The sequence below is a fragment of the Neophocaena asiaeorientalis genome, unplaced genomic scaffold, assembly GCF_003031525.2.
Source record: "Neophocaena asiaeorientalis asiaeorientalis breed wild unplaced genomic scaffold, Neophocaena_asiaeorientalis_V1.1 scaffold26, whole genome shotgun sequence".
In the NCBI taxonomy this organism is placed as follows: domain Eukaryota; kingdom Metazoa; phylum Chordata; class Mammalia; order Artiodactyla; family Phocoenidae; genus Neophocaena; species Neophocaena asiaeorientalis.
Window position 1 is genome coordinate 9,012,016 of NW_020173108.1, and position 24,057 is coordinate 9,036,072.

Sequence of the window (24,057 nt, forward strand, 5' to 3'; positions counted from 1 at the left end):
TGCATGCCCATGTGTGTACACACATGGATGTGTTTATGAACTAGAATCATGAAATTCTGACAGCTCTGGAGACTGGCACAAATGAACAGAATTAAATTCTGGGATGTCTCCTCTCAAATGAAGGTACTTAAAATTATGCTGTTATTTCTGTAGCCTCGTGCTTTGGAATTTCTCTAAAGAATTTTTTGTTGACAAGAAGGCTCTATCTGTGAACTCCTGAAAACATTTCTTAGAACCTTTTTCATGAATCAGACCATAAAATAAAGTGTGTGTGTGTGTAAAGGCATAACTCTGGTAAGAAGGCAGATTTTCTATTTTCCTTTCCTTCTCTTTGATGATGACTTTAGCTGCCCCTTTCTCCAGACCGTCCTCCTGTTCCAACTTACTTCTTGCCGTCACAGCTGTCTGAAACATTCTTTAAAAGCTGTGGCCTCAATTAAGAGCTCTTTGAGGACATTCCAGGCATCATTTTCTGATGCCTGGACAAAAGGGGAGGGAAACAACAGCTTTACTAATAAGACAGGAATGTGAGGATTCTTACACTGTGCTTATTTCTGGTGGGAAAGGAAAGATAACCCCTAGGAGGTCTAAATAATGCTCAATATAAAAATGATGTTTACAAATACACTCTTGCCTTGGCAGAGCAGAAAGCCAACTTTGGTTGGAATGTGTCCTGCAGACATGGCATTACCAATGCAGCTGATAGCACCGATTGAGTAGGGTCTGTGGCATGGGACAGCAGCCGTGAACTGGGTCTGAAGTAAAAAATCTCTGAGAAACATCCATGGTCCTGGTGTGAAAAAGATGGATTGGTTCCCCCTCACATTTAGAGCCTGTGCTTTTCTATTTACAAAGGGCTGAAATGGCAGGGTTGCTGTGGTGAGCTGAGAAAGCCCTTGGTAGGACTGACCTGTTTCTTGAATGCATTCGCCTTTGACTTTTTTTAACGGCACATATTTAAAAAACAGTTAATTAAAAAAAATAACCTTAGAAGACTGTTGCACATAACGTGGTATAAACTCATTGTTAACGAAAAGAACAATATTACTCTGCTGGAGGACCAAGTCCTGGAGGCTGAGTTTGCACTGTTCTGTCACTATGTGATTTTCTTCTTGATGACAGTGAGCTCTTTCTGAAGTTCAGTGAACTTGGGCCGGTTTTCAGGTTTATAATCCCAACACTTCATCATAATTTTAAAAATGTCCTCTGGACAATGCTGAGGGGCTGACATTCGGTATCCTGAAGACCCAAGAGAAGAAGAACAGAGAATTTAGAATGGGGATAAGATATAAATGTTCACATAGGGCATTATGCAGTTTGTAATTTTTAGTACCTTATGTTGTTGGTTAATAGAAACAAAAAATTCATTTCAGGGCAAACTGATTTTTTCTCTATAAGTAATGCAGACTTTAATATTAATAGAGCAACATCATTACCTTCTAGTTCAAAGCACCCATTTTCTGTTTGTTCATTTGTCACAAAGTCTGATGGAAGATACATCACATACAAATGCATGTTTTAGTTGCTCTAAGTATTTGCTTTCAGAATTTGCTTTTAGATGCTGTAGGCAGAGTTTAAAAAAATCATCTCTACAACTCAGGGTTTTGAAGATGAGGAAAAGGATGAGGATTTATAAACATTAATTTAAAAGTGAAATAAAAATGAATATGAGGCATATTCCTTTACAGTCTGAGAAGAATATTATCTTTAATTCAAAGTCACCTGGCAGTGTCCCGGCAGTGTGCTGGGTGGTATGTGTGTGCCTGTATGCATTTGCCTCAGGAGCAGTAGGAAAAGGGAGGAAGGAAGCTGGAAGTCATCTTCCTACACCCGATTCTACAACCATGCCCCCCTTGACAGGCCTGACCCTAGGGCGCTGGTGTTTGTTGTTGTTGTCGAAAGCCGGGGACTACACAAGTGCACGTGAGGGTGTCACCGTCACCTGCTTATTCCTGTCCCTGATCTGAGAACACCATAGGGCTTCTTCAGAACTGTTCCAAAATTCTCAACTTCTTCCTGAAGTCTAACTACATTTCAATTTGCAGTAATATTAACAGTGTTTATTTGGCATAGAATAAAAAATAGGTGGTATTCCTCAATCTCCTATTTCCCTGGAAGAGAGTGAATGGCACAGCCTTGCAGGTGTCATGCCAGGCAGGGGCAGTGGAAGAAAAGCCTAGAGCTTTCTATTTTCAAAGAGCTGGGATCTATCTTTTAAAGTCTTTGTTTTTGTTGTTGGTTTGGTTGTAAAGAGCCACACCATCCATAAAGTTCAAAAGTAGATTAACCAGCACCTCTTCTATCACCTGCCCGAGAGCACTCTCTTCCTCCTCCCAGGAAATGCAGACACGGCACCAGCACTGCCCGGGCTGGCTGTGAACACTGCTACCCTGTGTCTTTGGCTCACCTCTTTCCACTTGTTCCCGAGCTTGTTGATTTGTCATTCCAGGGTATGGGCAGACCCCTAAGCTGAAGGTCTCCCAGAGGAGGATTCCAAAGCTCCACACGTCACTCTCAGAGCTGTATCTCCCTGAAGGGCGAACAAAACCACATTCAGCTCACTGGATAAGCGGGTGACCACTTCTGGTTGTGTATGTCTATGTCAGTCACATATTAACATATTTAAACTTACCAGGAATTCAACAACTAGTGATCTTATTTTCTTGACTAGTTTTGCTTTCCAGGAGTAGTAATATTACCAATTAAATGAATAGTCAGTCGTCAGGCTGCTACTTTAACTGAGCCACCTTCCAAATCACATTTCCCCCACCAAGAACAAATATTCACTCAGTATGCAAGCTTACTTTCTCTGTGGCCTCTAAATGAGATAGATGGTTTATATCAAAAAGATATAAATTTGTACACATCGACGCCTAGGAGATTAAATAAGTTGGAGTTCTGCAATTTTGTCTTCTGCCTGCATCATTTTCTTTCTACTAAAATTACAAACAAACTTAAAGCAATAAGGAAAGTTTCTTAACTTCAATTTTTTACTCATCACTGTTTACAGATATTCTTACACGCTTCAAGTTCTCATTTTCTCCACTGATAGTTTCATTTATGGAAAATACATTTTTCTGTGTTTTGAACAGAGTAGAAATTAACATAGCTGGCTGATAAAAACAACTTCTTTAAATTACATGGTGCTGTGTTTTGTCAAAATATCTTGATGCACCTGCTTTACTGAATTACATAAGCTAACTCTTAGTTTAGTTTTTTTTCCCTTGGTAATCTTCTAGAGAAACACAGAGATAAAAGCCAATACCAGATATCTTCTGGAATGAATGTGAAATCAAGGAGGGGAGGCAGAAAAGGCTATGAATTTTCAAGATTTTCCAACATATTTCTGCCATTCCAGGATGTATAAATGCCCATCCTCCCAAAATGTCTTGTTACTTTGAGTAGGATGGCCTTTTCTCTTTCTTGAAAACAGTACAATGAGAATGAGAGTATGCCTGTGTTATAACTGCTCTGATGTCAGAGTTTGGAGTGTACTTGCTGATAATCATCTCCAGCTGTGTGAATTAGCTTCCTTCTTAGTAGACGGTAATTATGGACATTCACTATGCTAGTTGGTAGGAAGATTAGTTTCCCTGTCTGCATATCAACTCTTTTCATGTTTGGCATCCAATAATTTAAAACTTTTTATGAAAATCATTCATTGGTTACAAGTTAAGACTAATTAACTCTTTAAGGAAGTACAAAGCATAGAGAACCAAATACCTTATTTTTGTAAGATAGTATCTAGGAAGAGATCACGAATGGCCAGTTGTATTATAAACTAAGATCACACTCTAGAAGTGAAAGCTTATAACCTAACTCTGTAACCCTGACTTTTATTTTATTATTTTTGGCTGCGTTGGGTCTTCATTGCTGTGTTCAGGCTTTCTCTAGTTGCGACGAACGGGGGCTACATTTTGTCGTGGTGCGCGGGCTTCTCATTGCGGTGGCTTCTCGTTGCCAAGCACGGGCTCTAGGCGTGCAGGCTTCAGTAGCTGTGGCACAGGGGCTCAGTAGTTGTGGCTCACGGGCTCTAGAGCACAGGCTCAGTAGTTGTGGCTCACGGGCTTAGTTGCTCTGTGGCATGTGGAATCTTCCCAGACCAGGGCTCGAACCCGTGTCCCCTGGGTTGGCAGGCGGATTCCTAACCACTGCGCAACCAGGGAAGCCCTGTAACCTTGACTTTTGAATCTGGTTTTACTGGATAATTTTAAAAAATTAATTAATAATTCTTTATTTTTCTTATTGAGATATAATTGACATAACATTATATTAGTTTCAGGTGTACAGCATGATTTAATATTTGCATATATTGCAAAATAATCACCACGATAAGTCTAGTCAACATCACCATGCATAGTCACTATCCATAGTCATAAAATTTTATTTTCTTGTGATGAGAACTTCAAGATCTACTCTCTTAGCAACTTGAAAATATGCAATATAGTACTATTAATTATAGTCACCATGTTTTACATTAGACCCCCATGACTCATTTGTTTTATAACTGGAATTTTGTACCTCTTGACCACCTTCACCCTCCCCCTGCCTCCCACTGCTAGACTCTGGCAACCACCAGTCTGTTCTCTGTATCTGTGAGAGTGGTTTTGTTGTTGTTGTTTAGATTTCACATGTAAATGAGATTATACAGTATTTGTCTTTCTCTGTCTGACTTATTTCCCTTAGCATGATACCCACAAGGTCCATCCATGTTGTCACAAATGGCATGATTTCACTCTTTGCTAAGGTTGAATAATATTCTATTGTATATACACACCATATCTTCTTTATTCATTTGTCCATTGATGTACACTTAGGCTATTTCCATACCTTGGCTATTGTAAATAATGCTGCAAATGAACACGGGGGTGCATATATCTTCTTGAGTTAGCATTTTTGTTTTCTTCAGATAAATACCCAGAAGTGGAACTGCTAGATCATATGGTAGCTCTATTTTTAGTTTTATGAGGAACCTCCATACTGTTTTCCATAGTGGTTGCACCAATTTACGTTCCTCCTGACAGTGGAGGAGGGATCCTTTTCTCCACAACCTGGCCAACACTTGTTATTTCTTGTTTTAATAACAGCCGTTCTAACAGGTATGAGGTGATAAGTCACTGTGGTTTTGATTTGCATTTCCCTGATGATTAGTGATGTTGAGTATCTTTTCATGAAACTGTTGGCCACGTATATCCCTTATTTGGAAAACTGTCTATTCTGAACTTCTGCCCATTTTTTAATCAGATTGTTTTTTGTCTTGAGTTGCATGAGTTCTTTATATATTTAAATATTAACCCCTATCAGATATATGACTTGCAAATATATTCTCTCATTCGGTAGGTGTCCTTTTATTTTGTAAATGGTTTCCTTTGCTGTGCAGAAGCGTTTTAGTTTGAAATAGCCCGACTGGTTTATTTTTGCTTTTGTTGCCTTTGCTTTGATGTCAAATCCAAAACGTCATCTCCAGCACTAGAGCTTACTGCCTATGATTTCTTCTAGGAGTTTTATGACTTCAGGTCTTATAGTCAAGTCTTCAACCATTTTGAGTTAATTTTTGCATATGGTGTAAGATAGTGGTCTGTTTCATTCTTTGACATGTGGCTGTCCAGTTTTCCCAACATTTATTGAAGACATGTCTTTCCCCATTGTATATTCTTGCCTCCTCTGTCATAAATTAATTGACCATTTATGCATGGGATTATTTCTAGGCTTTCTATTCTGTTCCACTGATCTGTGTGTCTGTTTAATTCTAATACCATGCTGCTTTAAATACCATAGCTTTGTAGTATAGTTTGAAATCAGGGAGCATGATGCCCCTAGCTCTGTACTTCTTCCTCAAGATTGCTTTGACTGTTCAGGGTCTTTTGTGGTTCCACACAAATTTTAGTATTATTTGATCCAGTTATGTGAAAAATGCCATTGGAATTTTGATAGGGATTGCACTGAATCTGTAGATTGCTTTGGGTAGTATGAACATTTTATTAATATTGATTCTTCCAATCCATGAGCATGAAATATCTTTTCATTTACTTGTGTCTTCTTCAGTTTCTTTGGTTGTGTCTGATAGTTTTCAATGTACAGGTTTTTCACCTTGGTGAAATTTATTCCTAGATATTTAATTGTTTTTGATGCAATTATAAATGGAACTGTTTCCTTAATTTCTCTTTCTGATAATTTGTTATTAGTGTATAGAAACACAACAGACTTTTGTATTTTGACTTTGTATCCTGCAATTTACTGTATTCATTGATTAGTTCTAACAGTTTCTTGGTGGAGACTTTAGGATTTTCTATATAATATCATTTCATCTGCAAATAAGGACAGTTTTACTTCTTCCTTTCCAAATGGGATTCCTTTCATTTCTTTCTCTTGCTAATTGCTGTGGCTAGGACTTCCAATACTATGTTGAATAAAAGTGGTTACAGTGGGCATCCTTGTCTTGTTCCTGTTCTTAGAGGAAAAACTTTCAGCTTTTTACTGTGAACTGTGATGTTAGCTGTGGGCTTGTCATATGTGACCGTTATTATGTTGAGGTACATTTCCTCTGTACCCACTTTGTTGAGAATTTTTATCTTAATGGGATGTTGAGTTTTGTCCAATGCTTTTTCTGTATCTATTGAGATGATATGATGATATGAATTTTAGCCTTTATTTTGTTAATGTGGTGCATCATGTTGATTGATTTGCAGATGTTAAACCATCCTTGTATGCTTGGAATAAATCCCACTTGATCATGATGTATGATCCTTTTATTATTTTATGTGTTGCTGAATTCCGTTTGCTAACATTGTGTTGAGAATTTTTGCTTCTGTGTTCATCAGGAACAATGGCAGAAGAGAGGGGAGGAGACTCCTCAGTCAGGATTGGAGCAGATCCAGAGGGGCTCTCCCAGGAAGGTTAGATTCATAGTTTACTTGATGTGCCCGAACTTCTTGAGGTGACATTGATGTAGGTGCCAAAGCATCTGGGGGTGAAATACTGGTCAGTACCTCAAGCCAGGTTCTGTGTCACCAGCTGCTGCACGTCCACATCCTGAAATCTTGAACTCGACCTGGCCATGGTTACACCCTTCAGCCCCTCCAAGTAATTTTCTTTTCTTGTGATTTCTGTGTGTGTTTTTTGGTTTTTTTTGGTTTTTTTTTTGCAGTACACGGGCCTCTCACTGCCGTGGCCTCTCCCGTTGTGGAGCACAGGCTCAGCGGCCATAGCCCACTGGCCCAGCCGCTCTGTGGCACGTGGGATCCTCCTGGACCGGGGCACAAACCCATGTCCCCTGCATCGGCAGGCAGACTCCCAACCACTGCACCACCAGGGAAGCCCTTTTGTGTGGTTCTGATATCAGAGTAATGATGGACTCATAAAATGAGTTTTGGAGTATTCCCTCTTCTTCTGTTTTGGAAGAGTTTGAGAACGACTGGTATTAATCTTCTTTGAATGTATGGTAAAATTCACCAGTGAAGCCAGTCATTCCTAGACTTCTTTTTGTTGAGAGTTTTTTTTGTTACTGATTCCATTTCAGAAGGTTTTTGAGAGATTTCTTTCATTTTTTCTAGGTTGTCCAGTTTGTTGGCATATAGTTGTTCATAGAAGCCTCTTACCATCCTTTGTATATCTGTGGTATCAGTTGTACCACAGATATTTTTCATTTTTAACTGTTTTGATTTGGTTTCTGTCACTTTTTTTTCTTGCTGAGTGTAGCTAAAGTTTTGTCAATTCTTTCATTTCAAAGAAATAGCTATTAGTTTCACTGATCTTTTCAGTCTTTATTTCATTTATTTCTGCTCTCATCTTTGTCATTTTCTTCCTTCTAATAACTTTGGGTTTTATTTGTTCTTCTTCTAGTTCCTTGAGGTGTGATGTTATGTTGTTTGAGATCTTTCTTGTTTCTTGAGGTAGGCGTTTATTACTATGAACATACCTCTCGGAACTGCTTTTACTGCACCACCTAACTTTTGGTATGTTCTATTTCCATTTTAATTTATCTCAAGGTAATTTTGATTTTTCTTTTGATTTATTCTGTGGCCCATTGGTTGTTCAGTAACATGTTTAATTTCTATATATTTGTGAATTTCCTAGCTTTCCTCTTGTAATTGACTTCTAGTTCCATACCATTGTGGTCAGAAAAGATGCTTGATGTGATTTCAGTCTTGTTAAATTTATTAAAACTTGTTTTGTGGCCTAACATATAATCTGTCTTGGGGAATATTCAGTGTGCACTAGGAAAGAATATTCTGCTTCTTTTGGATGGCATGTGTATACTGATCTATAGATATCTATATCTATCTATCTATATATATGTTTTTTGTGGTACGCGGGCCTCTCACTGCTGTGGCCTCTCCCGTTGCGGAGCACAGGCTCCGGACGTGCAGGCTCAGTGGCCACAGCTCATAGGCCCAGCCGCTCCATGGCATGTGGGATCTTCCTGGACCGAGGCACAAACCCGTGTCCCCTGCATCGGCAGGCAGACTCTCAACCACTGCGCCACCAGGGAAGCCCAAGATATATATATATCTGTTAGGTTCATCTAGTCTAAAGTGTCATTTAAGGCTGACATTTCCTTACTGATTTTCCATCTGATCTTTACATTGACTCAAGTAGGGTATTGAAGTCCCCTACTATTATTGTATTGCTGTTTATTTCTCCTTTTAGGTCTGTTAATATTTGTTTTATATATTTAAGTATTCCTATGTTAGATGCATAAATATTTACACATTTTATATCCTCTTGTTGGATTGACTTCTTTATCATTATGTAATGCCCTCCTTTGTCTCTGATTACAGTCTTTGTTTTAAAATCTACTTTGTTTGATATAAATATAGCCACCCCAGCTTCCTTTTGGTTTTCATTTGCACGGAATATCTTTCTCCATCCCTTCACTTTTAGTCTTTGTGTGTCCTTATGTCTGCGATGAGTCTCCTGTAGGCGGCATATAGATGGGTCTTATTTTTTATTCCATTCAGCAACTCTGTCTTTTGACTGGCAAATTTAGTCCCTTTACATTTAATGTTGTTATTGATATGTATGTACTTATTGCCATTTTAATTCCTTTCTCGCTGTTTTATAGTTCCTCTCTGTTCCTTACTTCTTCACTTGCTCTCTTCCTTTGTGGTTTGATGACTTTCTTTAATGGTATGCTTAGATTTTTCTCATTATCATTACTGTATCTACTATAGATTTTGACTTTGTGGTAACCATGAGGCTTACATATAACAACTTACATCTTTAAGTTGATTAAAAAAACTGAAGATTGAACACATTCAAAAGCTCTACATTTCCACTCTCCCCTGCCTTGTTTTATGTTTCTGATGTCAGATTTTACATCTATTTATCTTGTATATCCCTTAACTAATTTTTGTAGTTATAGTTTTTATTTTTTTTTGTCTTTAACCTTCATACTACCTTTATAAGTGATTGATCCACTACCTTACTACATACTTACCTTTGCCAGTGAGATATATATACTTTCATATATTTTCTTGTTACTAATTAGCAACCTTTCTTTTCAGCTTAGAGAAGTCCCTTTACCATTCCTTGTAAGGCCAGTTTAGTGGTGATGAACTCTTAGATTTTGCTTATCTGGAAAACTCTTTCTCTCTCCTTCAATTTTGAATGATAACTTTGCCAAGTAGAGTATTCTTTGTTGGAAGTATTTTTCTTTCAGCACAGTGAATATATCATGCCATTCCTTTCTTGCATGCAAAGTTTCTGTTGAGATATTTTCTGGTAGTTTTATGGGGAATCATTTGTATATAACAAGTTGTTTTTCTCTTGCTGCTTTTAAGATTTTTTCTTTAACTTTTGACACTTTAAATATAATGTGTTTGGTGTGGGTCTCTTTGGGTTCATCATCTTATTTGGAACACTGTGGGTTTCCTGATCTGGATGTCTCTTTCCTTTCCCACGTAGGAAGTCTTCAGCCATTATATCTATTTTTTTCTTTAAATTTATTTATTTTTTATTTACTTATTTTTGGCTGCATTGGGTCTTTGCTGCTGTGTGAGGGCTTTCTCTAGTTGTGGTGAGCGGGGGCTACTCTTTGTTGCGGTGCACGGGCTTCTTTCTCATTGTGGTGGCTTCTCTTGTTGTGGAGCATGGGCTCTAGGTGTGTGGGCTTCAGTAGTTGTGGTGCATGGGCTCAGTAGTTGTGGTGCATGGGCTCAGTGGTTGTGGCTCGCAGCATCTAGAGCGCAGGCTCAGTAGTTGTGGCGCACGGGCTTAGCTGCTCTGCAGCATGTGGGATCTTCCCAGACCAGGGATCGAACCTGTGTCCCCTGCATTGGTAGGTGGATTCCCAACCACTGTGTCACCGGGGAAGTCCTCCATTATATCTTCAAATAAGTTTTCTGCCCCTTTTTCTCTCTCTCTCCTCCATCTGGTACTCCTATAATGCAAATATTAGTCTGCTAGATGTTGTCTCATAAGTCCCTTAAACTCTCTTGGCTTTTTTCATTCTTTTTTCTTTTTATTGCTGTGATTGGATGAGTTCCATTGCCCTTTGAGCTCACTGATCCTTTATTCTGCTTCATGTAGTATGATGTTGAACCTCTCTAGCATATTTTTCAATTCAGTTATTGTATTCTTCAACTCTATGTCTTTTCTTTGGTACCTTCTTATATTTTCTGTCTTTGTTGAAATTCTCACTATGTTCATCCATTCTTTACCAACTTTAACGTTTTATCAGGTGGATAAACTATGTCCATTTAGTGAAGGTTTTTTTCTGAGGTGTTATCTTTTTCTTTCATTTGGAACACATTCCTCATTTTGCTTGACTTCCTGTGTTCTTTCCATGCATTAGATGAAACAGCCACCTCTCCCAGTCCTGAAGGAGTGGCCTCCTGTAGGAGATAAAACTTACCATCCAGCTCTGATCTAACTCTCCGTTGTCTCTCAAGCCTTTGTGATTGTCCAAGAAGCCTATTTTATTTTTTAATAGCTCCTAGTAGTTGAAGGTGTTCCAAGACCTGTCAGTGTCCCAAAGAGGAATATCTAGCACATAGATTCAGGCTGATTGGAAGCCAGACCCTCAGGCAGCAACTTTAAAGCACGCAAATATATACAGTCCTGTCAGACTGCAAGTGTAAGCCATGCTGGCCATCAGAGCCAGGCGATCGGAATGGTCCCTGGATTACAGTCACAAAACTAGGGGCTCCAGACAAGTGTGTAAGTTCCTTTCTGGGAGATACTGACGAATTGTAGCGAGGCAGAGCAAGTCACAAAATCGTGTTCTCTGGCCTGCATTCCCTGAGAGCACCTTGATAGGCTTCTAGACATGTGACAAACCTGGAGCCTGCCCTCAGGCTGAAGCTCTAGCACAAGATTATAGGCCTTTCATGGAAAGACTGTGCTCCTGGGTCTGTTGCCTCTTGCTGTGCCCTGAAGGTGGTAGCTGTTTAAGAACGCTTTCTCAGTTCTGTGGGACCCAGGAGTGTCAGCTCTGCTGGTCACCAGAGCCAGGCAATGTAGAGTTGTCTCCTGGCAGCAGCTGAAAAAACTGAGGCACCGGACAAGTGTTTAAGCTCCTTTCTTGGAGATACCAGTGAGCTAGAGTGAGGCAGAGGGATAGCACAAAGACGGCATCCACCAGCCTCATTCCCTGAGAGCAATTCTATAGGCCCCTAGAAGTGTGCCAGACCAGAAGCCTGCCCCTCAGGCCAAAGCTCCTGGATAAGCAAATGGTCTTTATCAGAAAGACTGGGGGTGTGCTTCAGTCTGCTGCCAGTGCAGTGCCTTGGGAGGTGGCAGTCTGCCAAAAACTCACTCTCAGATTGTTACAGTCCTGTGGGTTCCAGGAATACACGACCCCTGGTCTCCAGAGCCTGGTGATCAAAGGGTGTCCTCTGGGTGGCAGCTACAAAAACCAGGGCACCAGACATGTGTAAAAGCTCCCCTCTGGGAGATACTGGCACTCTAGATCATAGCAGTGGGAAAGCATGAAGATGGTGCCTGCCAGCCTCTGTCCCTAGAAATACACTGTCAGGGCCCTAGATGCATTAAATTAGATGCCTGCCCCTCAGGCTAATGCATTAAGATTAGCAAGTGAAGCTCTTTTATGTAAAGTCTAGGAGTCTCTCCATTAGCTGATTCTGCGCTGGGCCCTGGGGTGGGTGAGCCCTTTAAGAAGCAGTTCTCAGCTTTCTAAAGCCTTGAGGGTCTTGTGGATGCAAGCCCAGATCATTTTCAAAGCCAGATGTTTTGGGGGCTCATCTCTCAGGTGCAGGTCTTAAAAGATAGGATGCCTGATCTTCCTTCGCTCCTCAGGGAGAAGCTATAGGTTTTGAGTTCCCTCCTGATTGTGGGTCACCGAACCAGGGGTGGGATTTAGGGCAACATTTTAAGTCAGCTGCTCCTACCTGCTTCCATGTGGCTTTTTTCCTCCTTTGCCCAATGTGTATGAGTTGCTCAGCTAGTTTTTAGGTTTTTTTCAGGGGCAAATGTTCCATATGTAGCTGTAGATTCAATGTGTCTGTGGGAGGAGGTGAGTTCAGGATCTACCTATATCGTCATCTTGACCTGAAACCTTGCTGGATAATTGTAATGGGCTGAAAGTTACTTACGGCCATATAGCACATTGCTAGTTTTCCACGTCTAATTTGATGCTCACAGTACCCTTTGCAGGGAAAGACACTATCATTCTCATTTGCAAATTAGAAAACATAGGTGTAGAGAAATAGATCGCTTGCTAAGGTCATGCAACTAATGACATGACTGGTTGGGAAACCTGGTCCTGATGGCTGATCCAGGACTCTCTACATTATAAATCCTACCTCTCTTGCATTTCAGAGTACTTAGTTACTTCACAGTAATTAAATTTCTATGGGTTGTATCAGCCCCAAGTTCGCAGGTGACAAATGAAAACAGTTCTTTTAATGATTGTTACACAGATTGTTTTATTCCTTAGTTGGAAATCAGTATCTTATTTGCCCCTTACAATCACAGTACCTTTGGTAACAGCTGTACTGAAGAGGTGGTATATGCTGAGGAGGCTATGAAGTACGCTACCACTGGGTGCTTAAAAAGGGGGGGAGATGTGTACAGTTAGATGGCTGAGAAATCTCTGAGAAGAATACAACAATATGATAAGAGTATTTGCCTTTAGGAAGGGGAATTATGTGGCTAGCGACAAGGGTGGGGAGAGGGGCTTACATTTCATTGTAGGCCCTTTACATACTGCTTGACTAAAACAAAACAAAACGAAAACAAGTTTATGCATCATCTTTTCAAAAATTAAATGACAACACTAATGACAAAATAATGGTGAAAATAACTTTAATTTTTTGTCCCTAAGCTAAAATTTCAGAGAGGTTTCTTAGACTGAAGGGGTTTTCCATCTACCCTAACCCCACACTGCATGGAGACTTGGGCAGCATCTACTTTGAGGGCAAAAGTGAAAAAAAGAATCCGTGGGGAAAAAAAGACCCCTGGAAATGAGGCAAAATTTTACCACCAATCATAAATTGATATTTGCACAAAACATGGAAGAAGTGGAACAAAAAATAAGACTTTCATAAAATATTTATATTTTCTCTTGTTAAAAAAGTGCTAGGATTCAGAGCCAATCTTCAGCAATCTTAGTCTATGAGAACTGAATTTCTCAGGGTTGCCATGACACTTGTAGACACTCAGGAACTCCCTCATTGGATTGGGTAACAAATACTCCCCACTTCTTTCTCATCCTGTTAAAAATCTTTCCCTCATCTAAATTGTTCTGCATTTTATTTTTTATCAAATTTTTTTTTTTTTTTTTTTTTTTTTTTTTTGCGGTACGCGGGCCTCTCACTGTTGTGGCCTCTCCCACTGCGGAGCACAGGCTCTGGACGCGCAGGCTCAGCGGCCATGGCTCACGGGCCCCGCCGCTCCGCGGCATGTGGGATCTTCCCGGACCGGGGCACGAACCCGTGTCCCCTGCATTGGCAGGCGGACTCTCAACCACTGCGCCACCAGGGAAGCCCTATTTTTTATCAAATTTTTAAATTGAAGTATAGTTGATTACAAGGTTGTTTTAATTTCTGCTGTACAGCAAGGTGATTCAGTTATACATACACATACATTCTTTTTTTAAATAGTATTTTCCATTATGGTTTATCATAGAATATTGAATATAGTTCTCTGTGCTTATCCATTGTTGTTTATCCATTCATAATGCTACATCTGCTAATCCCAACCTCCCATTCCATCCCTTCCCCAACCCCCTCCCCCTTGGCAACCACCAGTCTGTTCTGTGTCCATGATTCTGTTTCATAGATAGGTTCATCCACATATAAGTGATATCATATGGTAGTTCTCTTTCTGACTTCACTTAGTATGATAATCTCTAGTCGCATCCATGTTGCTGAACGTGGCATTATTTCATTTTTTATTCCATTGTATATGTGTTCCACATCTTCTTTATCCATTCATCTGTCGATGGAAATTTAGGTTGTTTCCATGTCTTAGCTATTGTAGATGCTGCTGCTGTGAACACAGGGGTGCATATATCTTTTTGAATTATAGTTTTGTGTGGGTATACGCCCAGGAGTGAGATTGCTGGATTGTATCGTAATTCTATTTTTGGTTTTCTGAGGAACTGTTTTCCACAGTGGCTGCACCAACTTACATTCCTACCAACAGTGTAGGAGGAGGGGTCCCTTTTCTCCACACCCTCTCTAGCAGTTATTTTTTGTAGACTTTTTAATGATGGCCATTCCGACTGATGTGAGGTGGTACCTCACTGTAGTTTTGATTTGCATTTCTCTAATAATTAGCGATGTTGAGCATATTTTCATGTGCCTGTTGACCATCTGTATGTCTTCTTTTGAGAAATGTCTATTTAGGTCTTCTGCCCATTGTTTGATTGGGTTGTTTGTTTTTTTGTTATTGAGTTGTATGAACTATTTATATATTTTGGAAATTAAGCCCTTGTTAGTCACGTAACTTGCAAATATTTTCTCCCATTCTGTAAGTTGTCTTTTCATTTTGTTTATGGTTTCCTTTGCTGTGCAAAATCTTATAAGTTTGGTTAGGTCCCATTTGTTTACTTTTGTTTTTATTTCTATTGCCTTGGGAGACTGACCTAAGAAAACATTGGTATGATTTATGTAAGAGAATGTTTTGCCTATGATCTATTCTAGGAGTTTTATGGTGTCATGTATTATGTTAAACTCTTTAAGCCATTTTGAGTTTATTTTTGTGTATGGTGAGAGGGTGTGTTGTTCTGCATTTTATAAAGTTAACATTAAGGACTGCTAAAAAAGGTCCCTCACTGCCAATCAAAGATCTTATTGCCTGTCTTTATTATATGACATACCAAATTTAGGTCTGGCTCTTAAAGATATTTGGAATTAGAATTTTGATTTGTAAATACTTTAGCTTGAAATTCAACTAAAATACACTGTGATTGAAAGGCAGGATTTTACTTGGCATAATTGCTTAGCAGTAAGAGGAGTTTTAAAGGCAGTGTAATATAGAGAATCTGGCAAACAGGGTTAAGAACACATTCTAGAAAGCTGGATTTTATTGATAAGGTTTTAGGGCTCCCAAGTCCAGCTCCTTTATAGGGATGCTGTAAGAATCAAGAAGAAGGTGCTTAACAATGTTTTGTCATCTAAAGAAAACCTCTGTGTAAATAAAAAGAATACAGTCCTTTCTTTTACCCTGTGATTGTTCTCCTTAGGAATATAGCTTTAGAGTAATAACCAACCCAGAGAAGAATCACTGTGGAAAATAGCAGGGCTGCCATTTTCTCTAGATTTTGAGGAATGGTGGAATTAGTTTGTGATCTGCAAAGCTTCCAAAAGCTTCTCTTGCCAGCACATGGCAAGACACACTAAGGGTGAGGATTAGTATCTGTGGAGTATTAAGTTAAAAAATTTCATTGTTGGGAACTAGAACAGCTTAGTCAATTTCTCACAATGACAACTACCTACACTTATCTATGCCATAGCATTGCTGATATGCAAAATACAAAGCAGATTCTGGTGTCTCGATCCACCCTAATTCACTTCCAAAACAATAACATTCCAAAGCTTTATCTGGAAAACATTTGGTGGTTCCTCAAGAAGTGAAGCACAGAATTACCATATTACCTAGTGTGTATTCAGAATAATTGAAAATAGGTCCTCAAATAAATCCTGGCATACAGATGTTTATAGCAGAATTATTCACAACAGCCAAAAGGTAGACACTGCTCAAATATACATCAATGAATGAACAGATGAATAAATGGTGGCAAATATATACAGCAGAATGATTATTTAGCCATAAAAAGGAGTAAAATAATGACAATGCTACAACATGGATGAACCTTGAGAACATTATACTAAGTGAAAGAGGTCACATTCCAAAGGTCACATATTGTATGATTCCATTTATATGAAATATGCAGAATAGGTAAATACATAGCAACAAAAAGCAGATATGTGGTTGCCAGTGGCTGAGGGAAGGAAGGAATGGGGAGTAGCTGCTTAATATGGGTATACATTTTATTTTGGAGTGATGACAGTGTTTTGGAACTAGACAGAGGCAGTGGTTGCACACCACAGTGAATGTACTAAATGCCATTGAATTGTTTGCTTTAAAATGGTTAATTTTATGTTACATGAGTTTCACCTCCGAGCTCTTTCTAAGTTACCTGGTCTTTAATTAAGCCATTTGTAAATACCTTATTAATTTTTCATGGTGAAGTAATTTTTCACTTTAAATCAATGAAGAATCATTTTATGATATTTTCAGTTTAATTTTTATTTTATATTGGAGTATACTTGATTTACAATGTTCTGTTAGTTTCAAGTATACATCAAAGTGATTCAGTTATATATACATACATATATCCATTCCTTTTCAGATTTTTTTCCCATATAGGTCATTACAGAACATTGAGTAGAATTCCCTGAGCTATACAGTAGGTCCTTGTTCATTATCTGTTTTATAGATAGTAGTGTGTATATGTTAATCCCAAACGCCTAATTTATCCCCCACCTCCGACCTTTCCCCTTTGGTAACCATAAGTTTGTTTTCAAAGTCTGTGAGTCCGTTTCTGTTTTGTAAATAAGTTCATTTGTATAATTTTTTTTAGATTCCACATATAAGTAATATCATATGATATTCATCTTACTCTGTTGGACTTACTGCACTTAGTATAACGATCTCTAGGTCCAACCATATTGCTGCAAATGGCATTATTTCACTCTTTTTTATGGCTAATATTCCATTTATATATAATATTCCATTGTATATGCACCACGTCTTCTTTATCCATTCCTCTGTCAATGGACATTTAGGCTGCTTCCATGTCCTGGCTATTGTAAATAGTGCTGAAATGAACATTGGGGTGCATGTATCTTTTGGAATTATGGTTTTCTCCAGATATATGCCCAGGAGTGGGATTGCTGGAGCACATGGTAGCTGTTTTTAGCTTTTTAAGGAACCTACATATTGTTCTCCATAGTGGCTGTACCAGTTTACATTCCCACCAACAGTGTAAGAAGGTTCCCTTTTCTCCACACCCTCTCCAGCATTTATTGTTTGTAGACTTTTTGATGACAGCCATTCTGACTCATGTTAGGTGATACCTCATTGAAGTTTTGATTTGCATTTCTCTAATAATTAGCCATGTCGAGCATCTTTTCATGTGCCTGTCGGTCATCTGTAAGTCTTCTTTGGAGAAATGTCTATTTAGCTCTTATGCCCATTTTTTGATTGGGTTGTTTGTTTTTTTGATATTAAGCCGCATGAGCTGTTTGTGTATTTTCGAGATTAATTCCTTGTCAGTTGCTTCATTTACGAATATTTTCTCCCATTCTGTGGGTTGTCTTTTCATTTTGTTTATGTTTCCTTTGCTGTGCAAAAGCTTTTAAGTTTAATTAGGTCCTATTTTTGTTTTTATTTTCATTACTCTAGGAAGTGGATCCAAAAAGACCTTTCTGCGATTTATGTCAAAGAGTGTTTGTTCTGCCTGTGTTTTCCTCTAAGAGTTTTATAGTATCCGGCCTTACATTTAGGTCTTTAATCCATTTTGAGTTTATTTTTGTGTATGGTGTTAAAGAATGTTCTAATGTCATTCTTCTAGATGTAGCTGTTCATTCTTTTAGATGTAGCTGCTAGTATTTGGTTGAGGATTTTTGTGTCTATGTTCATTAGTGATATTGGCCTGTACTTTTCTTTCTCTGTGATATTTTTGTCTGGTTTTGGTAACAGGGTGATGGTGGTCTCATAGAATGAGCTTGGGAGTGCTCATTCCTCTACAATTTTTTTGGAATAGTTTCAGAAGGATAGGTGTTAACTCTTCTCTAAATGTTTGATAGAATTCGCCTATGAAGCCATCTGGTCTTGGACTTTTGTTTGTAGGGAGTCTTTAAATCACAGTTTCAAGTTCAGTACTTGTGATTGGTCTGTTCATATTTTCTATTTATTCCTGGTTCAGTCTTGGAAGATTGTACCTTTCTAAGAATTTGTCGATTTCTTCTAGGTTGTCCATTTTATTGGTGTATAGTTGCTTGTAGTAGTCTCTTATGACCCTTTGTATTTCTTTGGTGTCTGTTGTAACTTCTCCTTTATCATTTCTAATTTTATTGATTTGAGCTCTCTCCCTTTTTTTCTTGATGAGTCTAGCTAAAGGCTTTATCAGTTTTGTATATCATTTCAAAGAACCAGCTTTTAGTTTCATTGATCTTTGCTGTTGTTTTCTTTGTCTCTATTTTATGTATTTCTTTGCTGATTTTTATGATTTCTTTCCTTCTACTAACTTTGGGTTTCATTTGTTCTTTCTCTAGTTGCTTTAGGTGTAAGTTTAGGTTGTTTGAGATTTTTCTTGTTTCCTGTGTTAAGATTGTATTGCTATAAACTTCCCTCTTAGAACTGCTTTTGCTGTGTCCCAAAGGTTTTTGGATCATAGTGTTTTCATTGTCATTTGTCTCTAGGTATTTTTTGATTTCCTCTTTGATTTCTTCAGTGATCCACTGGTTATTTAGTAACATATTGTTTAGCCTCCACATGTTTGTGTTTTTTCACAGCTTTTTTCTTGTAGTTGATTTTTAGTCTCACAGCATTGTATTTGGAAAAGATGCTTGATTTCAATTTTCTTAAATTTGCCGAGGCTTGATTTGTGACCCAAGATGTGATCTGTTGTGGAGAATGTTCCATGGGCACTTGAGAAGAAAGTGTAATCTGCTGCTTTTGGATGGAATGCTCTATAAGTATCAATTAAGCCCATCTGGTCTAATGTGTCATTTAAGGTCATTTAAGGCCTGTGTTTCTTTACTGATTTTCTGTCTGGATGATTTGTCCACTGATGAAAGTGGGGTGTTAAAGTCCCTCATTATTACTGTGATACTGTTGACTTCTTTTATGACTGTTAGCATTTGCCTTATATATTGAGGTGCTCAATATATATATATTTACAATTGTAAATATATATATTTACAATTGTTGTATCTTCTTCTTGGATTGATCCCTTGATCATTATGTAGTGTTCTTTTTTGTCTCTTGTAACAGTCTTTATTTTAAAGTCTATTTTGTCTGATATGTGTATTGCTATTCCAGCTTTCTTTTGATTTCCATATGCATGGAATACCATCTTCCATTCCCTCACTTTCAGTCTGTACATGTCCCTGGATCTGAAGTGGGTCTCTTGTAGACAGCATATAGATGGGTCTTGGTTTTGTATCCATTCAACCAGTCTGTGTCTTTTGGTTGGAGCATTTAATCCTTTACATTTCAGGTAATTATTGATATGTATGTTCTTATTGCCATGTTGTTAATTGTTTGGGATTTGTTTTTTTAGGTCTTTTTCTTCTTACCTTCCTCTTTTGTTCTATTCTCTTGTGATTTGATGACTATCTTTAGTGTTGTGTTTAGATTGCTTTTCTTTTTCTCTGTGTGTATTGTAGACTTTTAGTTTGTGGTTCCCATGCGGTTTTGATATAGCAATCTATATATGTTCAAGATTGTTTTAAGTTGCTGGTCTCTTATTTTCAAATGCATTTCCAATATCCTGAATTTGTACTCTCCTATTCTCATGACTGCTGGTTTTGATATCTTATTTGCATGTGGATGACTTTCTACCTTTACTGCATGTTTGCCTTTACTGGTCAGTTTTCCCATTTGTAATCTTCTTGTTTCTAGTTGTGGCCTTTTCTTTTCCACCTAGAGAAGTTCCTTTAACATTTGTTGTAAAGCTGGTTTGGTGGTGTTGAATTTTCTTAGCTTTTGCTTGTCTGTAATGCTTCGATTTCTCTGTCAAATCTGAATGAGAGGCTTGCTGGGTAGAATATTCTTGGTTGTAGGTTTTTCCCTTTCATCACTTTAAATATATCCTGCCACTCCCTCTGGCCCGCAGAGTTTCTGCTGAAAAACCAGCTGATAACCTTATGGGGATTTCCTTGTATGTTACTTGTTGCTTTTCTCTTATTGCTTTTAACACATTATTGACTGGGGGATTTTTGCAGAAAATAACATCTATGGCCAGGCGATTTGTTATGTAAGTGAATGTTGAAACACCCGCGTTTGAGTAAATATCAACAACTTTTTTTGAACTTAATGTATTTGAAACTTTGTACATGTCTTACTAAAGTATTCTAATAGTTCGTTAGAGTGTGATAGGCAGTATAGCAGGTACCTCTGTGCAGGGGAACAGAACATCTATTACAAATATATTGTGTTTCACTGCACTTTCCCCTGTTAGAGCAGACTCTACACTTTCTGGTGGCATTTGTTATTTTAGTCTTGTGGGTATTGTTTCCTCTAGAATATGTTCTTTTATTTTACCTGATAGTTGACAAGGTGGATCTTTGTTGGGGGCTCTTTTAGAAATGCCACAAGAAGGACCAGGTGCAGGACTACCACTGCATTCACCAGAATTGTCAGTTACCCATTCTCTAGCTACTGCTAATGAAAATTGCTTGTTAAGTCATTTAATTCTGTGCATTAAGGCTACAATAAATTTTAAACTCACTGAATAAACCACAACTACTCAAATAGAAACCCACTTTCTTATACCAGTTTTGAGTCTTCCAGAGGATATTGAAGTTTGCCAGATATTGATCAGATCGATCAACTCCTTTCATATATTTATTATACTCTAATATACAAGTGGGTTTAGTTATCTGATGGCCAGTCCTCCTGTCTTCCTTTCCTGTAGATGCTTGGAGGCGTCATGAAGAGTTGTCACCATGCAGACTAGCCTCTTGTCTTTCCATATAAGAAGATCACTTCTCCCTTCCATAAGAATGTCATTTCTCCCCTCTGTAGATTTTTAGATTTCTTCTTTAATTGATTTGGTAGACCATGATTCTCTCTTATAGTCCCACAAACTCTGGTTTTATTTTTCAACAATATTTCAGATGTGGACACACTGTTGTAATAATTGTCTTTGTAAATATGGTGCCATGAACCAAGGTAAGGTTGTAGGACCGATAATATTGTTTCTTGCAGTTTCTTTCCTTCACCCATGTAAATCTCAAGGTAGCATATATATCGTTTCATTTGCGGTAACCATCCTGACCAAAATTCCATATTTCGTAAGTTTTCTGGGAATACAGGTTTTGAATCTGAGTCGTCCTCTCCACTCTATCATTGCCTCCTCAAGTGACAGCTCTTGTTTGGGTATATAGATCAATTGAAATTTTGGTAGAAAATAATACAAAAGAGGTTTAGCTTTTGAAGTTCTGTCTGCAGGAAGTACAGTTTCTGAGTTATGGTTCAAGGGAAGAAATATCATTATTTGTTTGAACCTTCTTCTTGTCATAATCTTTGGAAAGACAGGTGTTTCAAGTAAGGGATCAGTCGACCAATATTCTTTCCATTGTGAATTTCTTATTTGTCCCATCAAAATTATTAATCCAAGAAACTTCTTCATGTCACTACTGGTTACATCAGTCCATTTTAAATCCTCATCATAGTTTTTATATGATTTTTCATTCTGCTGGTGATACAAGTTTGAGAAGTGACCAACTCGAAAAAGTCATTACCAAAAATTAATTGTTATTTCACTAACACTTTGTGGGTTATTACAGTCAGCAGTTACACCTGACTGACACACCTGTAAAGTCTTTTAATTTTCATGAAGTGTTGTCTTCAATCCACTCTTCTGTAGAAGCAAAGGAGCATTCTCCAGCACCATGAGTTTCATTTTCACTTTCCGTATCAGAATCAATCACTAAGGTTTTTTGTCTTTTTCTTGGTCTAATATTCACATTGTGTGAATCAGAACTATATTCTGAAGAACTATCATCTTCTGAGACACTAGTATATATGTTGCTCAATCAGAGAAAGTATCTGCATAAAAGTCACCGAAAAATTCTTCACTCAAAATTTAGTGATGTGTCATTTTTGAAAATTTTATGGTAATAAACTTGAGTTTATAATACACACAAGGTTGGAACAAAAACCTAACAGGAAAATGTGAATGATAATGACATCATAAGTTGTCTAATGAACTGTTGATCAATTTAAGCTCTAACAACTTTGCAAGTGGATATTAATTGTATCACTCTCTAAAAACGTATTGATACGTCTCTGGTCAATAATGTTTGGGTAACAAGAGACATATTAATATGTCTCCTGCCAATAAATTGTTAACATTTTCTCTTTGTCTTTAATTTTTGTTAATTTGATTAATATGTGCCTTGGCATGGTCCTCCTCAGGTTTACCCTGTATGGGATTTTTTGTGCTTCCTGGACTTGAGTGATTGTTTCCTTTCCCACGTTAGGGAAGTCTCTGGCTATTACCTCTTCAAATATTTTCTCAGGCCCTTCCTCTTTTCTCCTTCTGCAACCCCTATAATGTGAATGTTGGTGCATTTAATCTCGTCCTAGAGATCTCTTGGTTTGTCCTCATCTCTTTTCATTCTTTTTCCTTTATTCTGTTTTGTGGCAGTGATTTCCACCAATCTGTCTTCCAGCTGACTTATTCGTTCTTCTGCCTCATTTATTCTGCTACTGATTCCTTCTAGTATATAGTTCACTTCAGTTAGTTATTATATTGTTCATCTCTGTCCTTTAAATCTTCTAGCTCTTCATTAAACATTGTTTGTATCTTCTTGGTCTGTGCCTCCAATTCTTTTTCTGAGATCTTGGATCATCTTTTTCAGGCAGATTGCCTATCTCCTCCTCACTTAGTTGTTCTTCTGGGGTTTTATTTTGTTCCTTCATCTGGAACATATTTCTCTGCTGTCTCATTTTTTCCAACTTTCTGTGTTTGTGGGCTCTGTTCGGCAGGCTGCAGGATTGTAGTTCTTCTTGCTTCTAATGTCTGACCCCTGGTGGGTGAGATGAGTCCAAGGGCTTGTGCAGGCTTCCTGGTGCCTTCCCACTGGTGGGTGGAGCTGGATCTTGTTCCTCGTCTCATTGTGGCTTCTTCTTTGTCTTTGGATGTAGAATATCTTTTTTGGTAGGTTCCAGTCTTTTTTTGCTGACGGTTGTTCAGCAGTTGTGATTTTGGTGTTTTCATAACAGGAGGTGAGCTCAAGTCCTATTCTACTCTGCCATCTTGTCTTCAATCTCTCTAATATGCTTTCATGTCACAAACCTCAGCTTCTTCCCTCCCACACCTGGTCTAGGTCCAGCCATAAGGAGGCAGAAGTAGGAGGCTGAGGCGAGGCTTGGTGCCCTGGCCACGTGGAGGTGGCACTTACTAAATATTTTCTGATGAATGCTTTGTTACAAGCTGCAGCAAGGCAGGGACCATGATGAGGGGCAGCGGCCACACACGCGTGGTGCCAGCTGGCACGGAGTCTCACAAGCTGCGCGCCCTTGCCTGCCTCTTGTGCATCTCTACTTCTAGGAGCAGGACTGAGGACACAGGGACATTGCATGATGCTTCCCTCCAATTTATGATATTTTTATTCAAAACATACTATACCCATTCACCAACTCATGGCTCATATGCTGCTTCCCTTAATGAAAATGTAATTTTTAATTTCACTTAAAAGCACATTAAAAAAAAAAATTCTTGAGCCCTTACCCATCTTGCTATGGCCCATTTCATCCCAACCACAGATAATACAAGCTGTATTTACTTCCAATCACAATGATACATAAAAATTCAAGTGAAAAAAATCCCTGCTGTTTTAAAATGTAACTCCC

At 38.4% G+C, this 24,057-nt stretch overlaps 1 protein-coding gene across 2 annotated transcripts in view; it reads right to left on the bottom strand.

The window, feature by feature from the left end:
• Window positions 1-7: 7 nt before the first annotated feature.
• Window positions 8-24,057, bottom strand: part of FER (FER tyrosine kinase) — a 457,217-nt gene continuing 433,167 nt past the window's right edge. For both annotated transcript variants that reach the window (XM_024743363.1, XM_024743364.1), the window contains 2 exons: window positions 2,408-2,530; window positions 8-1,239 (listed from right to left, as the gene is read on the bottom strand). In XM_024743363.1, the coding sequence (XP_024599131.1) occupies window positions 1,097-1,239; window positions 2,408-2,530 (266 nt within the window). In that variant the 3' untranslated portion in view covers window positions 8-1,096. The remainder of the gene's footprint in view (window positions 1,240-2,407; window positions 2,531-24,057) is intronic.